A 17,295-nucleotide genomic window follows, 5' to 3' on the forward strand; every position below is an offset into this window, starting at 1 on the left:
CATTAATTCTCATCCCAGCTCTCCAGAAGGCCCAGCCCCAAGTGGCATCGGGGAAGAGCTGTGAACAAGAGCAGCTAAAAGCCTGTAGCACTCCCCAGCACTAACCAGCCACCCCGTGCAGCCCTCCTCAAACTGCAACATCCACAAAGGAAACTGTGTGTAACACCACCTTCCTTACCACAGTTTTTTATATTTGTTTTCAATGCTTTAGTAAGTTTCCTCATGTTAAAAGGACATAGCTACTCCCATGAGCCCAACAAGACACATTTGGGCAGCCCAAGTTGCCCAAGTGAAATGTAGAATAAGGTATAAATTAAAACTAAGTTAATGGAATCTCACAGCAGCGCACGTCTGCCACAATTTAACGGTAGCTTTCTGCTTGTTCTGTCCCAACCCACCACAGCAACACATTACACAGTAGTGTTAATAACTCATATACCTGTCTATTCCTGTGTACTGTTTCACCTGTCATATTTTATGCAAAGCCTTCAAGACTTATTTCATCAAGGTCAAGCTTACCCCCTGAGTTTTGGTAATTACACAACAGATTTTACATAGAATTTCAGCTAATGGAGCCAAAACGTGAGTACGTGGTATCCCCAAGCTGCGTGGACACAGCACCTGCCTACAAGGGTATCAGTCCTGCGGGTGTCTCAGCTGACAACCAAAAATCACTGTCACTGTGAACCAAAATGCTTAAGTTTCAATGCAGAGTGAAAGACAGAGCAGCTCATGTGTGATGTCAAGCTCAAGAACATGCCCATTTCTACTGATCAAGACTTTATAACCACTTTATTAAAAACATATTAGCTTTGTTTTTGCCAAAATTATTTACACAGTAGAAGTATCCCACACAGAGAGAAATGATACAACTCTGCCTGATGTTTGCAGTCTTTCACAGCAGACAGTTTCCCACACTTGAGCATGAGATTTGCTAAGTGCCTGCTACAGGTACATACAACTGTTGCATCCCATCTCCATCAGCTTTGTGTGTCCTAAATGCACTCACCACAACTTCTCTGCTAAGAAGGTGCCAAGAAACACCTTCTCTGCTTCTTGCCCATGAAGACTCCTTCCCCTGCTAGGCATTACGGAAAAGCCTGGCTAATTTAAAAGGGCTCTTTGCAACTGAAGACAGAAAGAGTGCAGCGACTCCCCCCGCACCGCCCCAAAAAAAAAGTCAAAGGCAGTGGTTTGTGATCAGCACACAAAGACAGAAGTACTTGATGAGCTCCTGTCCACTGCCTGTGCACCAACCTGCAGGTAGCTAAGAGGGAGCTCTATTTCCAGCCTACCTCCATAGATAAGCTAGACTGGCTACTGTCACTACCGATCTGCCCTTCCACAGCAACGGCAGCGTAGACAACCTATGATTTATTGTTCCATGCTGTCTTGTTCAACAGCACATTCCCCCTGCAAACAAGTTCTCACTCTTCCAGTTGAACAAACGTGTTCCTTGGGTGTTCAGTCTCCAGAGTCCACAGGGAAAACCTGCAACACAGCCTGCGATAAGAGCACACCACTGCCTCCAGGCCACGGGCTGCGCATCCAGCTTCTGCATGGAACAGCAGCCTGGGCAGAGTGAAGCTGTGGTGGACGCCGAGGACACCTGTGCTGGGCTCCAACAGCCAGCAATGACTTTTCTTTCACATAAAAAATAGTTATAAAAAACCAACCCTTTCCCTTGAGAAATAGTTTGGCTTAGCCCAACACTGACACCCCAGAGCTGGTGGCAGGGAAGGTGTCCATAAGTGAATGTCCTGTGCTACAGATTTCACCTTGTGCCAGTCTTCTCTGAGGAAGATGCTCTTCATCCTTGGGCACAGAGGGACTCACCAGCTGTGGGTTAGGCCCCGAACTCTTTGGGATCTCATCACGAACCAGCCAGAGCACTCCTTGCATTTCCACTCTCCTCAGGGAACGTACTTCCTTCCTGCACCAGGCCGGAGCGAATTCAATGATGCAGAGATGACAACACACCCAGGCACTGCTATGGCTGTCTCTGCTCACAGTCACTTCTTGCTTGGCTTCACAGAATGAGTCTTCCTTTCCAAGAAGCTTGTGACCAAGTCACCCCATTTTCTTAGCACAGTGCTGGGGCCCAGCAATATTACTAGGTAAAAGACTTAACCATGCTTACCATATGATCAACTCCACATGCAACATCCACCACCTCACCGGGCACAGTCACCTGGATCAGACACACAAGAGTGGATTATTTCTCAGGCTGCTACTTTGCACCTGGTATTTCCTATTTCTCATCCTCCTTCTGCTTAACGTGCCAGTTGGTTTCACAGGGCCTTGTACCAATGAAAGTGCCATCTTGAAAACTCAGAGAAAGCAAGATTCAGCACCAGACATGCTTGTGCACTGAGCTGTGAAATACTCCCCTTCTCCCTCAACAACAGCACATAAACCTTTGGAAGGACAGAAGGAGAGGGCTCACTAGCAGAGAGTAGCCTCAGCCCATCTGTTCAGCAGCAGAAATAGCATGACCAAACCGAGCGTAATCCAGACAGCAGGAAGAGGATCTGCCCAAGCACCACAAGGATTTGCCTCTTCTCTCATCAGCAAGGACTGGAATGAGGCAAAAGCTCAACTCAGCCTAAGGCAGTTTTTGCTTTCATGCTAAGCAGACCCAGCTCACTCACTAGTGTAGTTATAGCTCTTTCACTTAAAGCTGACTTCGAACTGAAGGAAAGCAGAGGCTACAAACGCAGGTTCCTCCTTATAGCTAAGGGAGAGGAGAGATGGCTAATTCTAGGGCAGATCAGCACAGACAAGGACCCTGGTAACTGCCCTGTACATTGCCATAGGAGTGTCAGACAGGGGTGGGCTGTTGGAGGGAGCACAACCCTCAACATCCACACTTAGGGAAACCTGGACATGCCATGCTTGGTGAATTCAGAAACTCCGCTCAGCCACAGCAATGTGATTTTACGCAAATGCTCCAGTGTCAGGTCTTTTTTGGTTCATTTTTAAAGGGAGGATAAAGCATTCTGAAGAAACACATCCACCGCAAGTTCAGACACATGGAAAGGCACTCCAGGGTGGTCCAACTGATTGCCTCCCTCCTCTCCTACTTGGCCTTCATGGAGACTGGGAACATCTGTTAGGCTGAGTACTTAACTCCAGAGCCAAAGACTCTTCTACACCCCCAGAGTCTGGCTCTCAGAGCCATCTGAGAGAAGGGAGTGGAACTGTGAGCGTTGCGAAAGAGCTATGAAAACAGTTCAGTGGCTAAGGATCTCCTACTGATCCTACACAGTCAGTCCAGTGACCATAGCTGTCTGACTTGGAAGAGGAGCAGGGGAAGGAAGCCCACAGCTATGCGGACCTGTTGCCACTATAGTCTGACCACCACGACCAAAACGTTCACCTAATTTAGATATGTAATGCAAGTCTTCTGGGTCACAGATGACCAATACTGGTGGTTTTCTTTGCAGCATGTACAAGTGTGGGTTAGAAGGGGAGGAAAGAGACAATAAGGGGTAGCAGGTAGAAGACTGTGGACAGCAGGGAGATACAAACAGTTCAGATGTGATGGCACAGCACCAGATGTTGCTTTGGGATCTGAAATCAATACTGAAATAGCAGACTAAAAAATTTACTCAATACCTCCCTCCCTAAGCGAGCTACGCAAGGACCTCTGGAAAACAAAGCAGTTCTACAGTTACCTTAGGCTTCCACTTCTTTCAAAATTACTCAGCAAAACCACATGGCAAATTATGTTTCCTGCCCTCAGGATAACAAAGACTAGCTAAAGAATATACTCCCAATACTACCATCCTTACCCTCCATGGAAAATACTGGTCTTCCATTCTTCCAGTTCCCAGACACCCTCTTAGATTCTTGCCCCATACAAACAGTTCTCCTCTGTCTAACCAGGGAAAAAAAGAAGAAAAAGAATAAAATAGGGCAGAGTAATTACAAAGGAAAAATTCTATTTGTGATGCTGGCAGGTGTGACTACAGTGTGGCTTCTGGGAGCATAAAGGGTTATACATGCAGAATGAAAGCCGTTGAGTTTAGTTCCAAGTACAATAAATGTACTTGTGCTCAGTGAAAATGATGCCTAATGAGCAGGACAAGCAGCAAGTTCTGGGCACAAGTCTTTGCTTCCCCCACTTACATCTCTTGCTTTGGAATTTTATTTGAAGAAAAAGTGCAGCAGAAGAGATTTCAGAGAATCATTTGTGGTGACGTGAATCAGTTACACTGGAAGTTAGACAATTACAGCTGACCCACATCAGCTATCAGCACAGCAAATCAGGTAAGCAAGGCAGTAAAATCTGTCCCAAGCCATCACCTGGGGACTGGTTATTCAGCTGCCTGACAGAAGTGACCTTCTAATGACAACTGGGGAAAAGAAAAAAACTTGTGTTCAACAGAGTTGTAGAGTTTTGAGCTCCTCAGCAAAACATGTAGATCTCAGAAATGTTCTGATCAGCCTCACAGAAGAGACAACCAAAACACAATCTGTAACACAAGTACAATTTAACCGGAACACAGTTTCTAACACTTCCTGAATACCAGGGGAGATCAGTTACAAGCATGCTGTAACCAGATCCATAGTGTCATGCATTACCACTTCCTCAGGAAGGACCAAGCACGCTGGCACCTGGCACTTTTCATTAGTAAACAATTATTCTTGCCACCAAGTACATGGGCTTTCTGTGTTGCTGCCCTCTGCTGCCCATTTTTAAATGACTTTCAAATTCCAAACTTCCTTTAAAGGCTGCTATCAAGTACACGGTGTATGTACCACAGTATCAGACTGATTGCATGTTAAATGCGTAGGTCTTCCTATCTCGATTGCTAACTCAATTGGTCAGAAGAGCCAAGAAACCCTGATGTTTAGCTCCGATTTAGACTCAGTCTTAGTTTGTTATTTATCACATAAATTCCTGCTGCTTCTAAAGTACAACTGACTGACTCATTCTGTACAAGGAAATGAAAAAAACATCCCAGGTTTCCTGTTTGAGAGAAATTTTTTTGTTTGCTTTAGAAGAACAACAATTTCTTTATTAAAGCATAAATTAGTGTAGTACCTACATTAGAAACAATGCTGACACCTGTAAATGTGCTGCCTGCCCTTCCTGTTGCATGCCAGAGTGCTTTAAGTTTAAAGATGGGTGCTTTTTTTCTTTTTCTTTTAACTGCCAATAATATAGCAATGTGACTTCTCTGTGACAGTAGGACTAGAAACTTACTTGTAAGTGCCGCAAACTGGCTGAGTCCACAGCGAACGTGAGCAACACGGATGTCCGGATTGAAGTCTGACCAGCCAAAAAGGCTGGGTGGGATCATCTCTGGCACTGCTGTCTCTATTAGGTTTGGTCCTTTCCCAAGAATTCCATATCCCCAGACAAAAACATTTCCTTCTTCTGTATTACAATAAGAACACATCCTGTAAGAAAGTCTGCGCTTGTGAAATTCGTGCCATGACCAAGAGTTAACCAGATCCAAAGGGATATTTTCCTTTCTCTCAAAGCAGTCTAGCACCTTTTGATTATTTAAAATTTGCAAACAATGCATTGCCATCCAAATGCCTTAATTTTTTCCTAAGCTGTGCAAGCAGAGCAAGCTTCACAGGCAAAACTTTCATAGGGAAATAATGCCAACACAGTGTGGGCTGGATAAAATACTTCAGTGTACTGACTGATGGGACAGAGGTCGAGTGTTTTATTATCACCGCCTTCTCCTTTGAGGCACGGCCAAACCAGCAATAGGCTAGCTGCTCTGCCTGGCATCCTGCCTTAAGCTGGGTGCCTGGGAAAGGCAGCAGTTGGACAGCTTAGGACAGAGTAAGTTGCTCTGTCTGCTGGTTCTGCTCCCTTCACACTAGAAGCTCAAATGTCTTGTCATTGCAAGCACTGCATCATATATATGAATGGCTTCCTTGAAATGATCCTTCATAAAAGTTAGTACAATCCTCTCCCTCACTCCTTTACTCAGTGACTTTGAAGCTGTGCTCCCCTGGCCACTGGCAATCCAAAGCAGCATTCACTAAGAAGCCTGCTGCAGATTTTCACTGTTCTTAAGACAACTTTACTTTCCCGCCTAGTTTATCAAGATTTAGTTACATGTCAGATTTACACTGAGTCTGGAGGGCTCTTTTTGGTCTCAAGTGTTGCCTTACTTCCACCCTGTATCCATCTTCATGATAGGCTGCACATGGCCCATGTGATCAGCAAACGAGATCAGAACCACAAGCAGCAGCCATGTTCTTGTCCTAGTTTGCATAAGTGCTCACAACAGAACATTCTGGAAGCAATACTCTGTGGCCAGTGAAAATAACTCCCCTAATGCATTCTGAAATCAGAGGTTTCTCAGTCTCCCAGCTTTCCTTGTAACAGACAGCACTTTCCTGTTCCCAGCAAATAAGATGCTTGCTCCTTGATGTAACAATCCACCTACTGCATGGCCTTGCACTAACAAGGACGACTGTAAAAGTGACTCACCCGTTAGCACAATATTGCCAGTCCCTCCACATGCAGCCTCCTTTATCTTCCCAATCTTGAATGGCAAATGCCTGGGAACATTCACCTGTAAGAGGTTGCAAGAGAGTTGTTAGAGACAAGGTAACCTGCAAGCTAGACACATTTTTAACTTGTTCTCTAGTTCTGGTTAGAGCTCACATACACTGAATTCTTGATACAGACAACCTTTATTGCCTGAGTAACAGCATGAATGCAAGACCCAAGATTAAAAAAACTACATGAAATTCATTAAGGCTGAGAGTGCGGACAAAGCGGAAAAAGTTACCCGCTGGAAAGCTTACATGCATGGTAACAAAGCTGGAAGTGCTTAACATCTGCTTATATCCCTGGCTCTCTAAGTCAGACACAATGGGAAAGTCAATAGATGAGCACATTTGCAAGTTTTCACAATGGACAAGATCACTGAAATGTGGTCTGCGGCAGCATTTTTGAACACACTAGGGAAAAATCACTCAAATAAAATCGCTCTTATTTGGCACAATTCAACGCAACAGAAACCTACACTGCTTGACACATGTAAACAGTGACCTCAGATTTCACAGATAATGTCCAGCTCTGCTATTCTACAATCTGGACTTTCTTTATACTGTGCCTAAAACTCCTGCTTTGGCAAACATGCCATTCACCCATTTCAGACTTCCATCAAGCACCCAGCCAGGAAACTACTACCCTACTTAACCTGGTCATTGTCTTCAGGCCGTATGGGTCTCAGTCATCAGCGCTACATTAAGGATACATCAGGAGAGGCATGAGAAACTAAGGTACGTTTTTTACTAAAACCATACTAATGCAATTGTCTGCTCTTAGCCTTCTGCCAAGAATAGCTTGAGTATTAATTAATTCCCTGACTCCATTTCCTACACAACTGTAAGAGGAGACCATCTGCCTAACTACCTCAGTACTACAATGCTTAGTGTCAAGTCAGCACTGTATTTTTGCCCCATATAAGTTTTCTCCAAAACACTTTTATCTGCGAGCCACTGAGTCTGTTTAGGATTCAGCTATAAACCTACCGACGTTGTTCATGAAAAATTCACCAATGTACGGGTTGGTTGGAAAGGACTGCCAAGGGTCATCTGGACCAGCACCATGCTCAAAGCAGGATCACTCAAAATTCTAGATTAGCCAGCCAAAAGACTAATTCTGAAACCAACACAAGCACTTGAGCTGGACCTCAATTTGTTGCAAAGTCCACGGGATGGAGAAAGGAGAACATGGGGTGTACTCTTCCTTTGTAACAGACTAACAAACTGGGGTGAGGTGACACAAGCCTTTGTTTATCAATAACTGGGAAAAATACTGCCCTAAAGCTATACAAACATTTCAGACAGATTGGTTTTGTAAGCATAAGTAAAACCAGCCTACTAGTGGTTTTAGTTTATACTGATTGAAATTCACTGCTGTGAGAAGAACCCAGAGCAGGGCAAAGTGTGTCATTTTTAACTCTGTGTGCAGCAGCTGAACTGAAACATGTAAAAACACACCCCCAGGCCAACCAACCTGTGTGGTTTCTGTGACGGATGCCAACTGCAAGTATTCCGAATTTCCCCAACCAAAGACATCTCCTTCATCTGAAACAGCCAGACAACAGTCCCCATAGGAAGAGACCTGGATAATGTTTACTCCAGCAATGTCACCACGTAGCTTAGTAGGAACACTGGTGATGTTGTAGTGTCCAAGACCTGAAAGGAAAAAAGTAGAGGCGGTCTTTTTTCCAGACATACTTTTAATGCCTAGATAGGAACATTTTGTCATGTTTTAACCCAATCATCTTCTTCCAAGAGAAATCTTTCTGTCCATATCTCAACTACCAGCTTCAATGGACAAGCAGCCAGAAACATCAGTTCTAATAGCCAAAGCTACCTCTCTAGAGTACAAAACAACCTTACACAATCACACCTGGAAAACAGTCTCATCTCCCTTGTCTGCATGGACCAAAGTGTTTGAGAGAGCAGTAACCAAGCTGGGCAGATATCCCGACAGAGGTGAAGTTTCACAAACCGGCTGCATCCCGTCTTCTGCAAGGAGAGCCATAAGTGACCGCACACTGCAATCAGTTTAGACACCAGCAGTTGAAGTGGCAAAAAGAGGCCAGAAAGCAAACACTTTACATGACAAAAAGCTGCCTGGAAAAGAGGCCAGAATAGATGACAGAAACAAGATGGGCTACAGTATGTCTGCACAAGAGAACCATGGGAAGAACCCAGCTTAAGGAACAGAAGAACCAAACACTAGAAAGGACTATGAGGAAGTTCTTTGACAGCAGAAGCCACCAGAAAAATGGCCTGGACAAAGATCACATGTTAAGACAGCAGTAGCTGCCAAAGGTCTCTGTCAGTTCAAAAGGAGCAAGAAGCAAAACAGACCCTGACACAAGAATCGGGAAAGCAAAGCCTGCACAGAGCCAGGGAGCTAACCTTCCCAGGCCACTTCCACATGCCCTCACAAGCTTTAAACAGTAGACACATTCTCCTCGGATTGCATGCTTGAATTGTCAGCACAGCATCCTAAAGCTCCTCTAAAAATGAAGTGGTTTGTCTCAATTTGGTTACACAAGAGCACTGAGAACATCTGCACACAGCTGGAAACATACCAGCCCCTTTCTGTCCACACATGCACGACAAATATACACCACAAGCTCTGAATTAGCACAGCTTGCTATATTCATCAATTCACTGAAATGCAAGCTGAGCTGAGCTCCTACCTGTTTGTCCATCAGCTCCCCAGCCACATGCATAGACCGCGCCTTTCTTGGTTCTAAACAGACTGTGGTCCTGCCCACACACAACCTGCACACAAACAGAAAGTCAGAGCTGGTCAGGAAAGGTCACATGTTCAGAATCATTTTAACGATGCGTTACTTCACAGACAAATTGAACAATGAACCTCTACAATGCCCATCATCTCAGATTTTGACCTTTCTCTCCTGATCAAATGACTCTACAGAGAGGGAAGGCTAAGAACAGCACGATACAGCACAGAAAACAGCAGATTTTCTTTGTGGAAAGCGACGCTGCGGTTGATTTGCTCCGAGACCCAAACCCCAGCCTAGTTAACAGAAAGCTCAATTCAGCAGTACAACACAACAAAACAGCAAAGAGTAAATAAGAGATCTCCCTTCCCAGAGTGCTACCACATGACTCTCGATGCCAGCTACAAACTGCTATTGATTCCTTGCCATGTAAGCACTCTAGGAACACATCTGTTCTCAAATTGACATTTACGTTGAACTAGCAATCACATCTGCCACAGGCTTGGCATGAATTAGAGCCAAAATCTTCAAAAGCAGACATCAAAATTTAGCCAAAGATTAAAGGGATTTCATCCACAAGTTGAGAGTAACTACGAAGAATACTGAGCACATAACTGCTGTCAAAGTACAAACAGGTACCAATTAGTCAACCTCCTTGAAAAAAATTAAATCACAAAAAATCCAAACAGATGTTTACAAGCCAAATTCAAAATACCATTAGGATGTACCACAGCACACTCTCACCACGTGGACCTAAATGAATGACCCTTGCTTTTTCTAGGAATAGGAGCAATGTTTGCCCACAGAGTACTGCTACAGTGTCACAGACACACTAGTGAACTGCTCCTGTGCCTGGAAACACTGCAGCCATGCGCAGACTCAGTGGCATTTATGCTGCTCTGCAGTCCCTTGCTCTCCTAGAAACCTGGCCTACGGAAATGCTGGCTAATCTAAGAGGATGGTCCCACAGCTCACTTTTGAAATGGGAAGACAAAATTCAAAATAAAACAGATCCCAAGTCATAAAAGTGACAAAGGGGAACAAAAGCAAGAAATGAGGACAGGACAGATGAGGTGCCAGAACAACCTCCCTGCCACGCAGGTGTTACCTAGGAGTTGAGCAAGCAAACACTGCACTGGCATTCCCATCAAATTCTTCAGTAAGTTCAGGCCCTGCAATGACAGTTACAACTGCTCTGCAGAGGCACAGAGCAAAATGCCACCTTGTGCTTTTTATAAGTAACCATATAGTAGATCGCCTCATCATTTCAAAGACCTTCAACTGAATGATTTGCAAATTCTTTTTTTTTTTTTTTTTTTTCATTACAGAATCACAGACTGGTTGAGTTTGGAAAGAACCTCAGAAAGTCATCTGGTCCACCCACTCTGCTCAAGCAGGGCCACCTACAGCCAGTTGTCCAGGACCATGTCCAGATGGCTTTTGAATATCTCCAAGGATGGAGACTCCACAACCTCTCTGGGCAACCTGTGTCAGTGCTCAATCACAGTAAAAAAGTGTTTCCTGATGTTCAGAGGGAACTTCCTGTGTCACAGTTTGTGCCCACTGCCTCTTGTCCTGTCACTGGGTACCACTGAAAAAGCCTGGCTCCACCTTCTTTGCACCCTCCCTTCATGTACCTATACACATTGCCAAGACACACTCCCAGCCTTCTCTTTTCCAGGCTAAACAGCCCCAGCCCTCTCAGCATTTCCTCACAGGAGAGACACTCCAGTCCCTTCATCACCTTAATGACCCTTCATTGCACTCTCTTCAGTATGTCCATGTCTCTTGTACCGGGGAGCCCAGAAATGGACACAGTACTCCAAGTGTGGCCTCACCAGTGCTGTGCAGAAGGGAATAACCACCTCCCCATACCTCCTGGCAACACTCCTAATGCAGCCAAGGGTACCATTTGCCTTCTCTACAGCAAGGGCATGCTGCTGGCTCACGGTCAACCTGGTGTCCACCAGCATCCCCAAGGCCTTTTCTGCAGAGCTGCTTCTCAGCCAGGTAGCCTCCGGCAACCAGTGGTGCCTAGGGCTGTCCCTCCCCAGGTGCAGGACTTGGCCCTTCCCCTTGCTGAACTTCAGGAGGTTCAGGTCAGCGCATTTCTCCAGCCTCTGGATGGCAGCACCACCCTCTAGTGTATCAGCCACTCCTCCCAGTTCTATGGCATCTGCAGACCTGCTGAGGGTATGCTCTGCCCATCATCCAGACCATTATTGAAAACGTTCAACAGGATCGGAGCCAGTATTGACCTCTGAGATACAACACTAGTTACTGGCATTCAACTAGTCTTCATGCCAATGATTACCACCCTCTGAGCTTGGCTGTTCAGCCAGTTTTCAATCCACCTCCAAAATTCAGTTCAGATCGTCCTCTTACCTGGACAACTCTGCTGTCAAACTCCTTCAGCTGATGAATTAGATGGCTTTCACTGGACAGCATCAAACAACCACCGGGAAGAGAAAAGGCAACACAAGTGGATTTAGAAGACTAACTGAAAAGCGTGAAGGTAGACCTGCCTTTACTCAAAGCCACTTTGCTATTAGAAGAAGAGAGAATCTCTCACGTGTTCTCTCATATATTCAAACACCATGGTTCTACTGTAAATAATTGCTGCACAAAGAAGGAAAGTAATTTTGCATTCTCTTATTTAAGAACTGTCACTTTTTAAATATAACCTCTCATGGGAACTGGGAGTAGGAGCAATCCTCAAACACATTCCCTAGCCTAGAATGAGCACAGACACTAGATAATACTGCAGCATCTATATAAACACTACACTTAATCAGAGATTAACCAGATATCCCAGAGCACAAACCATGTAGTATTAATATCCATGTCATTCTTTCACAAAAACAGGAATTCTGAACAATCCAATTACTATCTTCCACTATCAAGGTGAAAAAAAGCTAGCTAAATTACAGCTATCTTCTTAAACTCTACAGGCCAAGTCTTGTGGATCACAGAAAGAGCAATGAGCAAGATCTCTTCTAGGCCCTGCCAGGGAATCAGTAACTTTCAACATATTCCCACTATCCACTTACATCACTACTATCTTACAGAGCATTTTGAGAATATGCTTTGGTGGGGCTCACAAAAACGCTGTAAGGCAAAAGCACGACAGATTCAAAGGCAGTTACAGCAAAGAGATTCAACAAAAGGATGCCTCTTTCATCATTAAAAGGCATTTCTAATGCCCTCAGAAATGGCACTTGCACTCTGAGAGGCCAAAGGGACAAAGACCGACTACTAACACCAATTATCTCAAGCAATTTGTGAAGGTTGGGTTTTCTCACTATACCCTGCAAAAACTGTCACATGCTGACACCCTTCTGTCTTTTGTGACTGTGTCCAGAACAGCCCTAGTGCCCAGCCTGGGTTTAAAGCCAGGCCGTTTATATGACACCTGCAGCATAAAACCCTGTTCTCAGACTCCTTAATCTTAAATGGCATCCTTATACTACCAGATTTTTCCCACCTCCAGGCTTTTCTGTAGGGCTGTTTTCATGCAATTATGTTTTTAACATTAAGGAAGTTCAGGATCTTTGGATTCTCACCTGTAAGTTTCATCTTCAACAACCTTCCGGCCACACTGTCCATAAGAATTGTTCCCCATTGTGAAAACTGAAAAACAATGATAAAATGCACTAGTTTTAGCACTGCCCAATGCCCTGAAAGCCTCTTTTCAGTACACAAAACATTTTCACAAGATCCTCAGTATGAAAGGTGGAACAAAGTACTGCAAAAATTGGCATAAGCTTTCTTCAAACCAAGTCCACTTGAATTTAAGTGACTGAACCCATTTTCATCAACAATATCCTGGTGATATTGTTGCAGGCACAGTTAGCGGTACCTGGAGCCCATTGGCTGTTTTTCAGTAATTGCCTAGTTCATCCTGCCGTTGCCAAGGAGACTCAGAAATAGATCAGTGCTCCCACAGGAGCGTTAAATCAACCACCCAACCAGCTCACCCACTGATAAGCAGTGCTGGATCGCTCAGTGCAGCACTGAAGCCACTGCACCAGAGAATTCCCAGAGACGTAGAGAGCCAATTCACACACAGGATCTTCTGTATAAAGGCCTATTAATTAATGGCTTTTATAAATGTAGCACTCTGGGGCTTCAAGGAGAAAGTAACACAGGAGTATTGGCATAGCCATCCAAAACTGAATTCAAAAACACATCTGACTGAATAAGACAAATAGGCTACACTTAAACGAGGCTTGGGGCTAGATAAACAAACCATGTTTTGCAATACTTTTAGTGAAAGAGCTTCCAACACATTTACAGCTTGAATCAAGCAGAGCTCAAGGCACAGTTATCATCTCAGGGCTCTCCCTCCCAGGAGCAATCCCACAAAGGCCAACAGCTACCTGCACCACATTTACAGTGCAGAGAGGCCATCTGGGGTCTAGCTCTAAAGGACAGAAGACAATCCTTCCCAGAGCTTTTAACGAAAGCATAGTCAGGCATCCCTTGTCACCAGCACAAGTGATACTGTACCTCCTTCACTATCTGTCAGGATCAGGGAATGGGCTCTCCCACAGGACACCTGCAAGACTCGAGTCTGCTGTGGCTTCTCCAGTGGTAATGGAATTGGAGATGGTTCCAAGACGTATTCATAGCCCTTAGCTTAAGGAAGAGAGATAAATTAGAAAGTCAGTAGTTTCCATAAAGCAAATTCATTACACATTTGCCAATCCTGTTGTACATACACACACTGACTCCTATTTTGTTACAAAAGCAGACATATTTCAGAAAGCCAAGGTGCTAGCCGAAGTAAAAGGGCGACTGGGATTTGTCATGTGGAGGAAGAAGTTAAAAGCCAGAGGGATAGTTGAATCCCTGAGGAGCTGCTGAGGGAACTGGGGTCGTTTAGTCTGGAGAAGAGGAGGCTGAGAGGAGACCTTATCGCTCTCTACAACTACCTGAAAGGGGGTTGTGGCAACGAGGGTGTTGGTCTCTTCTCCCAAGTAACTAGTGATAGGACAAGAGGAAATGGCCTCAAGTTGCGCCAGGGGAGGTTTAGATTGGATATTAGGAAAAATTTCTTCACCGAGAGAGTGGTCAGGCGTTGGAACAGGCTGCCCAGGGAGGTGGTGGAGTCACCATCTCTGGAAGTGTTCAAGAAACGTGTGGATGTGGCGCTTCAGGACATGGTTTAGGGGACATGGTGGCGCTGGACTAATGGTTGGACTTGATGATCTTGAAGGTCCTTTCCAACCTAGTGATTCTGTGATTCTGTGAATCCAATAATCACTGCCTCATCAAAAATCAACCATACTGAGAAGCTAACTGTTATTAAGGCTTCAGGTGGCCAGAACTAAGAAACTGAGGCTTTCTGTATGTTCAACCACTTTGGTGAATAAGGCTGGATTATTAGAGAGCTTAAGACCAAGGACAAACTTAGGTTTTCTGTGCAATTGGGGATATTGCAAACAGGATACAATAGCAGCAATCACAAAAAGACAGCATGAAAGCTGAACAAAAAAAATCTTAGGGCTTCATATTTAAAGAATAGTAGACTAAGGGCCCTTTCTGAAAAAAGGAACACAAGAAACATGAGCTAGCCTGGGCCATAGAGGATAAGAGATCTAACGTTTACGAAAGAAAATGACAGGCTGTACTAGAAAAAGATGATTTAGTAACTTGAAGAATATGTAATCAGTTACAGTCAACTGTGGGGGGGGGGAGAACAACAAAACATAAATCAGTACTAGGGAAAAGGTTAAGGGGAGATAAAAAGCTTTGATTTCAAAGAAAGCCACTGTAACAAGTGAAATCAAATCCCAGAGGACCCAAAGCAGCACTGCGCTCTCATATAGTGGTGCTTTAACTAGTTCTCACTGCCTTCAAAGAGAAAATCTACACGTACCCTTTTACAGTAAGGCACTACTTGATGTGAGGACAGGCATTACAACTGGCTGCTTGCCAATGGTGGAAGCCTGCCATGCAATATAGCAGGAACTGAAAGACAGCAAAGTTCATATCTGCCTAAAGAGATCTGGAAGTCACAAAACAAAAAGCCTTTTCCTCTGTCTGTTCCTTCCAGCAGAGCCACATAGCTACTGGGATCTGTGGAAATGAACTCAATATCATCACTGATAATACCTGAAGGATTTTAGAGAAGAGACAATGAGGTGGCTAATGCAGGGGAGGGTGAGAATAAATGATGAGTAGCTTAGCTTAGAAACAGATTAAGTTAGAGTATGAACTACAATCACCTAAAAGTCAGAAGGTTGCAAATTCCCCTGGAAACAAAGCACCTACAGGGACACAGTGTTGGAATTAGCAGGTACCAAAGTAAGTTATCAAAACTGAGTAACAAGCAGCACATCCAACAGGAAGCTTGTCTGTGGGAAGTTAAATATGGAGCAGTAGCTCCGCTGATCTGCACCACACTTTCAACAGATCCTACCAAACACTGAATGCTCCCTTACTTAGAAGAGCTTGAACTGCAAAACTATTTAACACATTTCTGGATTCTCTGGCAAAAATAATCCACAGGTCAGATGAAAGAGAAGAAAATGACAAGACACTCCTGAGACATCAGCACATACAGAACTAAGACAGACTAAGAGCTGAAACCTTTAAAAGCAGTAGTGAGTGGAGGCTTCTGCAGCCCCTTCATTCTGCAGCTGCTGTTTAGGCACGCACTCCTGCTGTGTGCACACACCCTTGGAAATCTACACCGCATGCCAGCAGCGACGCACAACAGCAGCACCACTGTAAACTTCAGCATTCTGCATAGTAGCTCCAATTTCTTTTGCTTTTCCACAAAGTTTAATCTTTTGCCCACAGCAGATGCACCATACCTTAATGGATTATGCTCTTATACACTATAAAGAGAAAGAGTGCTTTTAACATGGTTATCCCCAATTGTTTATAGAAGGATGTTTTAAAACAGTTAGAGACAGACATTCTGTAAGGGAAGTAAGTTCGTGGGTTTTGTATCTGTCTTGGGTGGAAGGTGGCAATGTTCTGCACAGAAATCATCACCTTAAACACACTTGAGATCCTGGTATAAGACAGGATGACCGAATAACATGTTTTTCCTTCAAACTTCACACAAAATTCCACTGACTGTATAAAAAGATCTCTGTGGGAAAGGAAATTAGTTTATAGATGCAAAGGCAACAAAAGCGAGCAAACAATCTTGCCAAAATCATTTCATTAACTAGTCCACTGCATTGTTTAGTATTGAACTATAATCATAGCAACACCTTAATACACACACACACTTCTGCAGAATAAGAAGTTACTTAGATTTTAGTTACATCCAGGCAAGAATGTAAGTGCACTGCACAGAACAAATGCATACCTTGATCAGCTACAAACCACACAAAAACATAGCTAAGTTCCCAAAAAAAGGCCTCTCTCTAAAAAAAAAAAAAGAAAAAAGCATAGCCCTGCAATCTGCATCAAAACCTCCTGGGCATTTTTTATGCCTTCTAACCCAAAGTTTCCCACACCACATGTATCCTGTAGTGCCTCACTATAAGCCCTTACATGACCTCAATCCTTACTTCGATCTCTTATGCTTCTCTGGAATCCAAGCTGGGAATCCTTGTTCAGCCCCATGCCCCACACTTTGGTGATGTCCGTGGTATTAGAGGACAGCAGCGTGAATCCATAACCACAGGCGGCAGAGGATATCTTTGAAGACAAAAACAAACCACACCACTCAGTTACAAACCATGGCTTAGAAAAACAAGTTTTGCCCCATGCTGTTTGTGCATCAGCATTCCTCCTTCACTAAGTTTATCCAAATACACCCAAATTCATGGTACATATAGTGTTTGCACAAATGATCAGAAACACTCTTCAGCGATAAGCACAATGGTGCAAACTCAAGTCCAACGTTACTGCCCTACAGCATTTTTTTGTGTGCATACATCTTTACTATTATTTTGGACCCATTCAACTACAACAGGAAGACCCATTTGCTGACCTGCAGCAGCAGTAAATTATAAAAACAAACAAACAAAAAAACCCCCAACCTACAGAGCAATATTAAGAGAATAACATTCCCCTG

At 44.1% G+C, this 17,295-nt stretch overlaps 1 protein-coding gene across 1 annotated transcript; it reads right to left on the reverse strand.

Annotated features, from left to right (window-relative positions):
- Window positions 1-1,585: 1,585 nt before the first annotated feature.
- WBSCR16 (Williams-Beuren syndrome chromosome region 16) lies at window positions 1,586-16,914 on the reverse strand. Its single transcript, XM_010295875.1, has 10 exons — window positions 16,787-16,914; window positions 13,764-13,892; window positions 12,818-12,884; window positions 11,640-11,691; window positions 9,207-9,291; window positions 8,003-8,184; window positions 6,464-6,548; window positions 5,213-5,386; window positions 3,795-3,880; window positions 1,586-2,191 (listed from the first exon to the last, which is right to left on the reverse strand). The coding sequence occupies exons 1-10, from the start codon at window positions 16,839-16,841 to the stop codon at window positions 2,114-2,116; spliced, it is 993 nt and encodes a 330-aa protein (XP_010294177.1). The 5' UTR covers window positions 16,842-16,914; the 3' UTR covers window positions 1,586-2,113.
- Between the last annotated feature and the right edge of the window lie 381 nt (window positions 16,915-17,295).

The sequence above is a fragment of the Phaethon lepturus genome, unplaced genomic scaffold (genome assembly GCF_000687285.1).
Source record: "Phaethon lepturus isolate BGI_N335 unplaced genomic scaffold, ASM68728v1 scaffold19221, whole genome shotgun sequence".
Lineage (NCBI taxonomy): Eukaryota > Metazoa > Chordata > Aves > Phaethontiformes > Phaethontidae > Phaethon > Phaethon lepturus.

Excerpts from the sequence above, each read along its gene's own strand:
- WBSCR16 (XM_010295875.1), bottom strand. The coding sequence starts at position 16,841 with ATGGGGCTGAACAAGGATTCCCAGCTTGGATTCCAGAGAAGCATAAGA. Across the intron at positions 3,881-5,212 it reads CCAGTTTGCGGCACTTACAA|ACAGAGGAGAACTGTTTGTA; the intron begins GTAAGTTTCTAG and ends TTCCCTGGTTAG. Across the intron at positions 2,192-3,794 it reads ACCAGTATTTTCCATGGAGG|GTGACTGTGCCCGGTGAGGT; the intron begins GTAAGGATGGTA and ends TGTCTGATCCAG.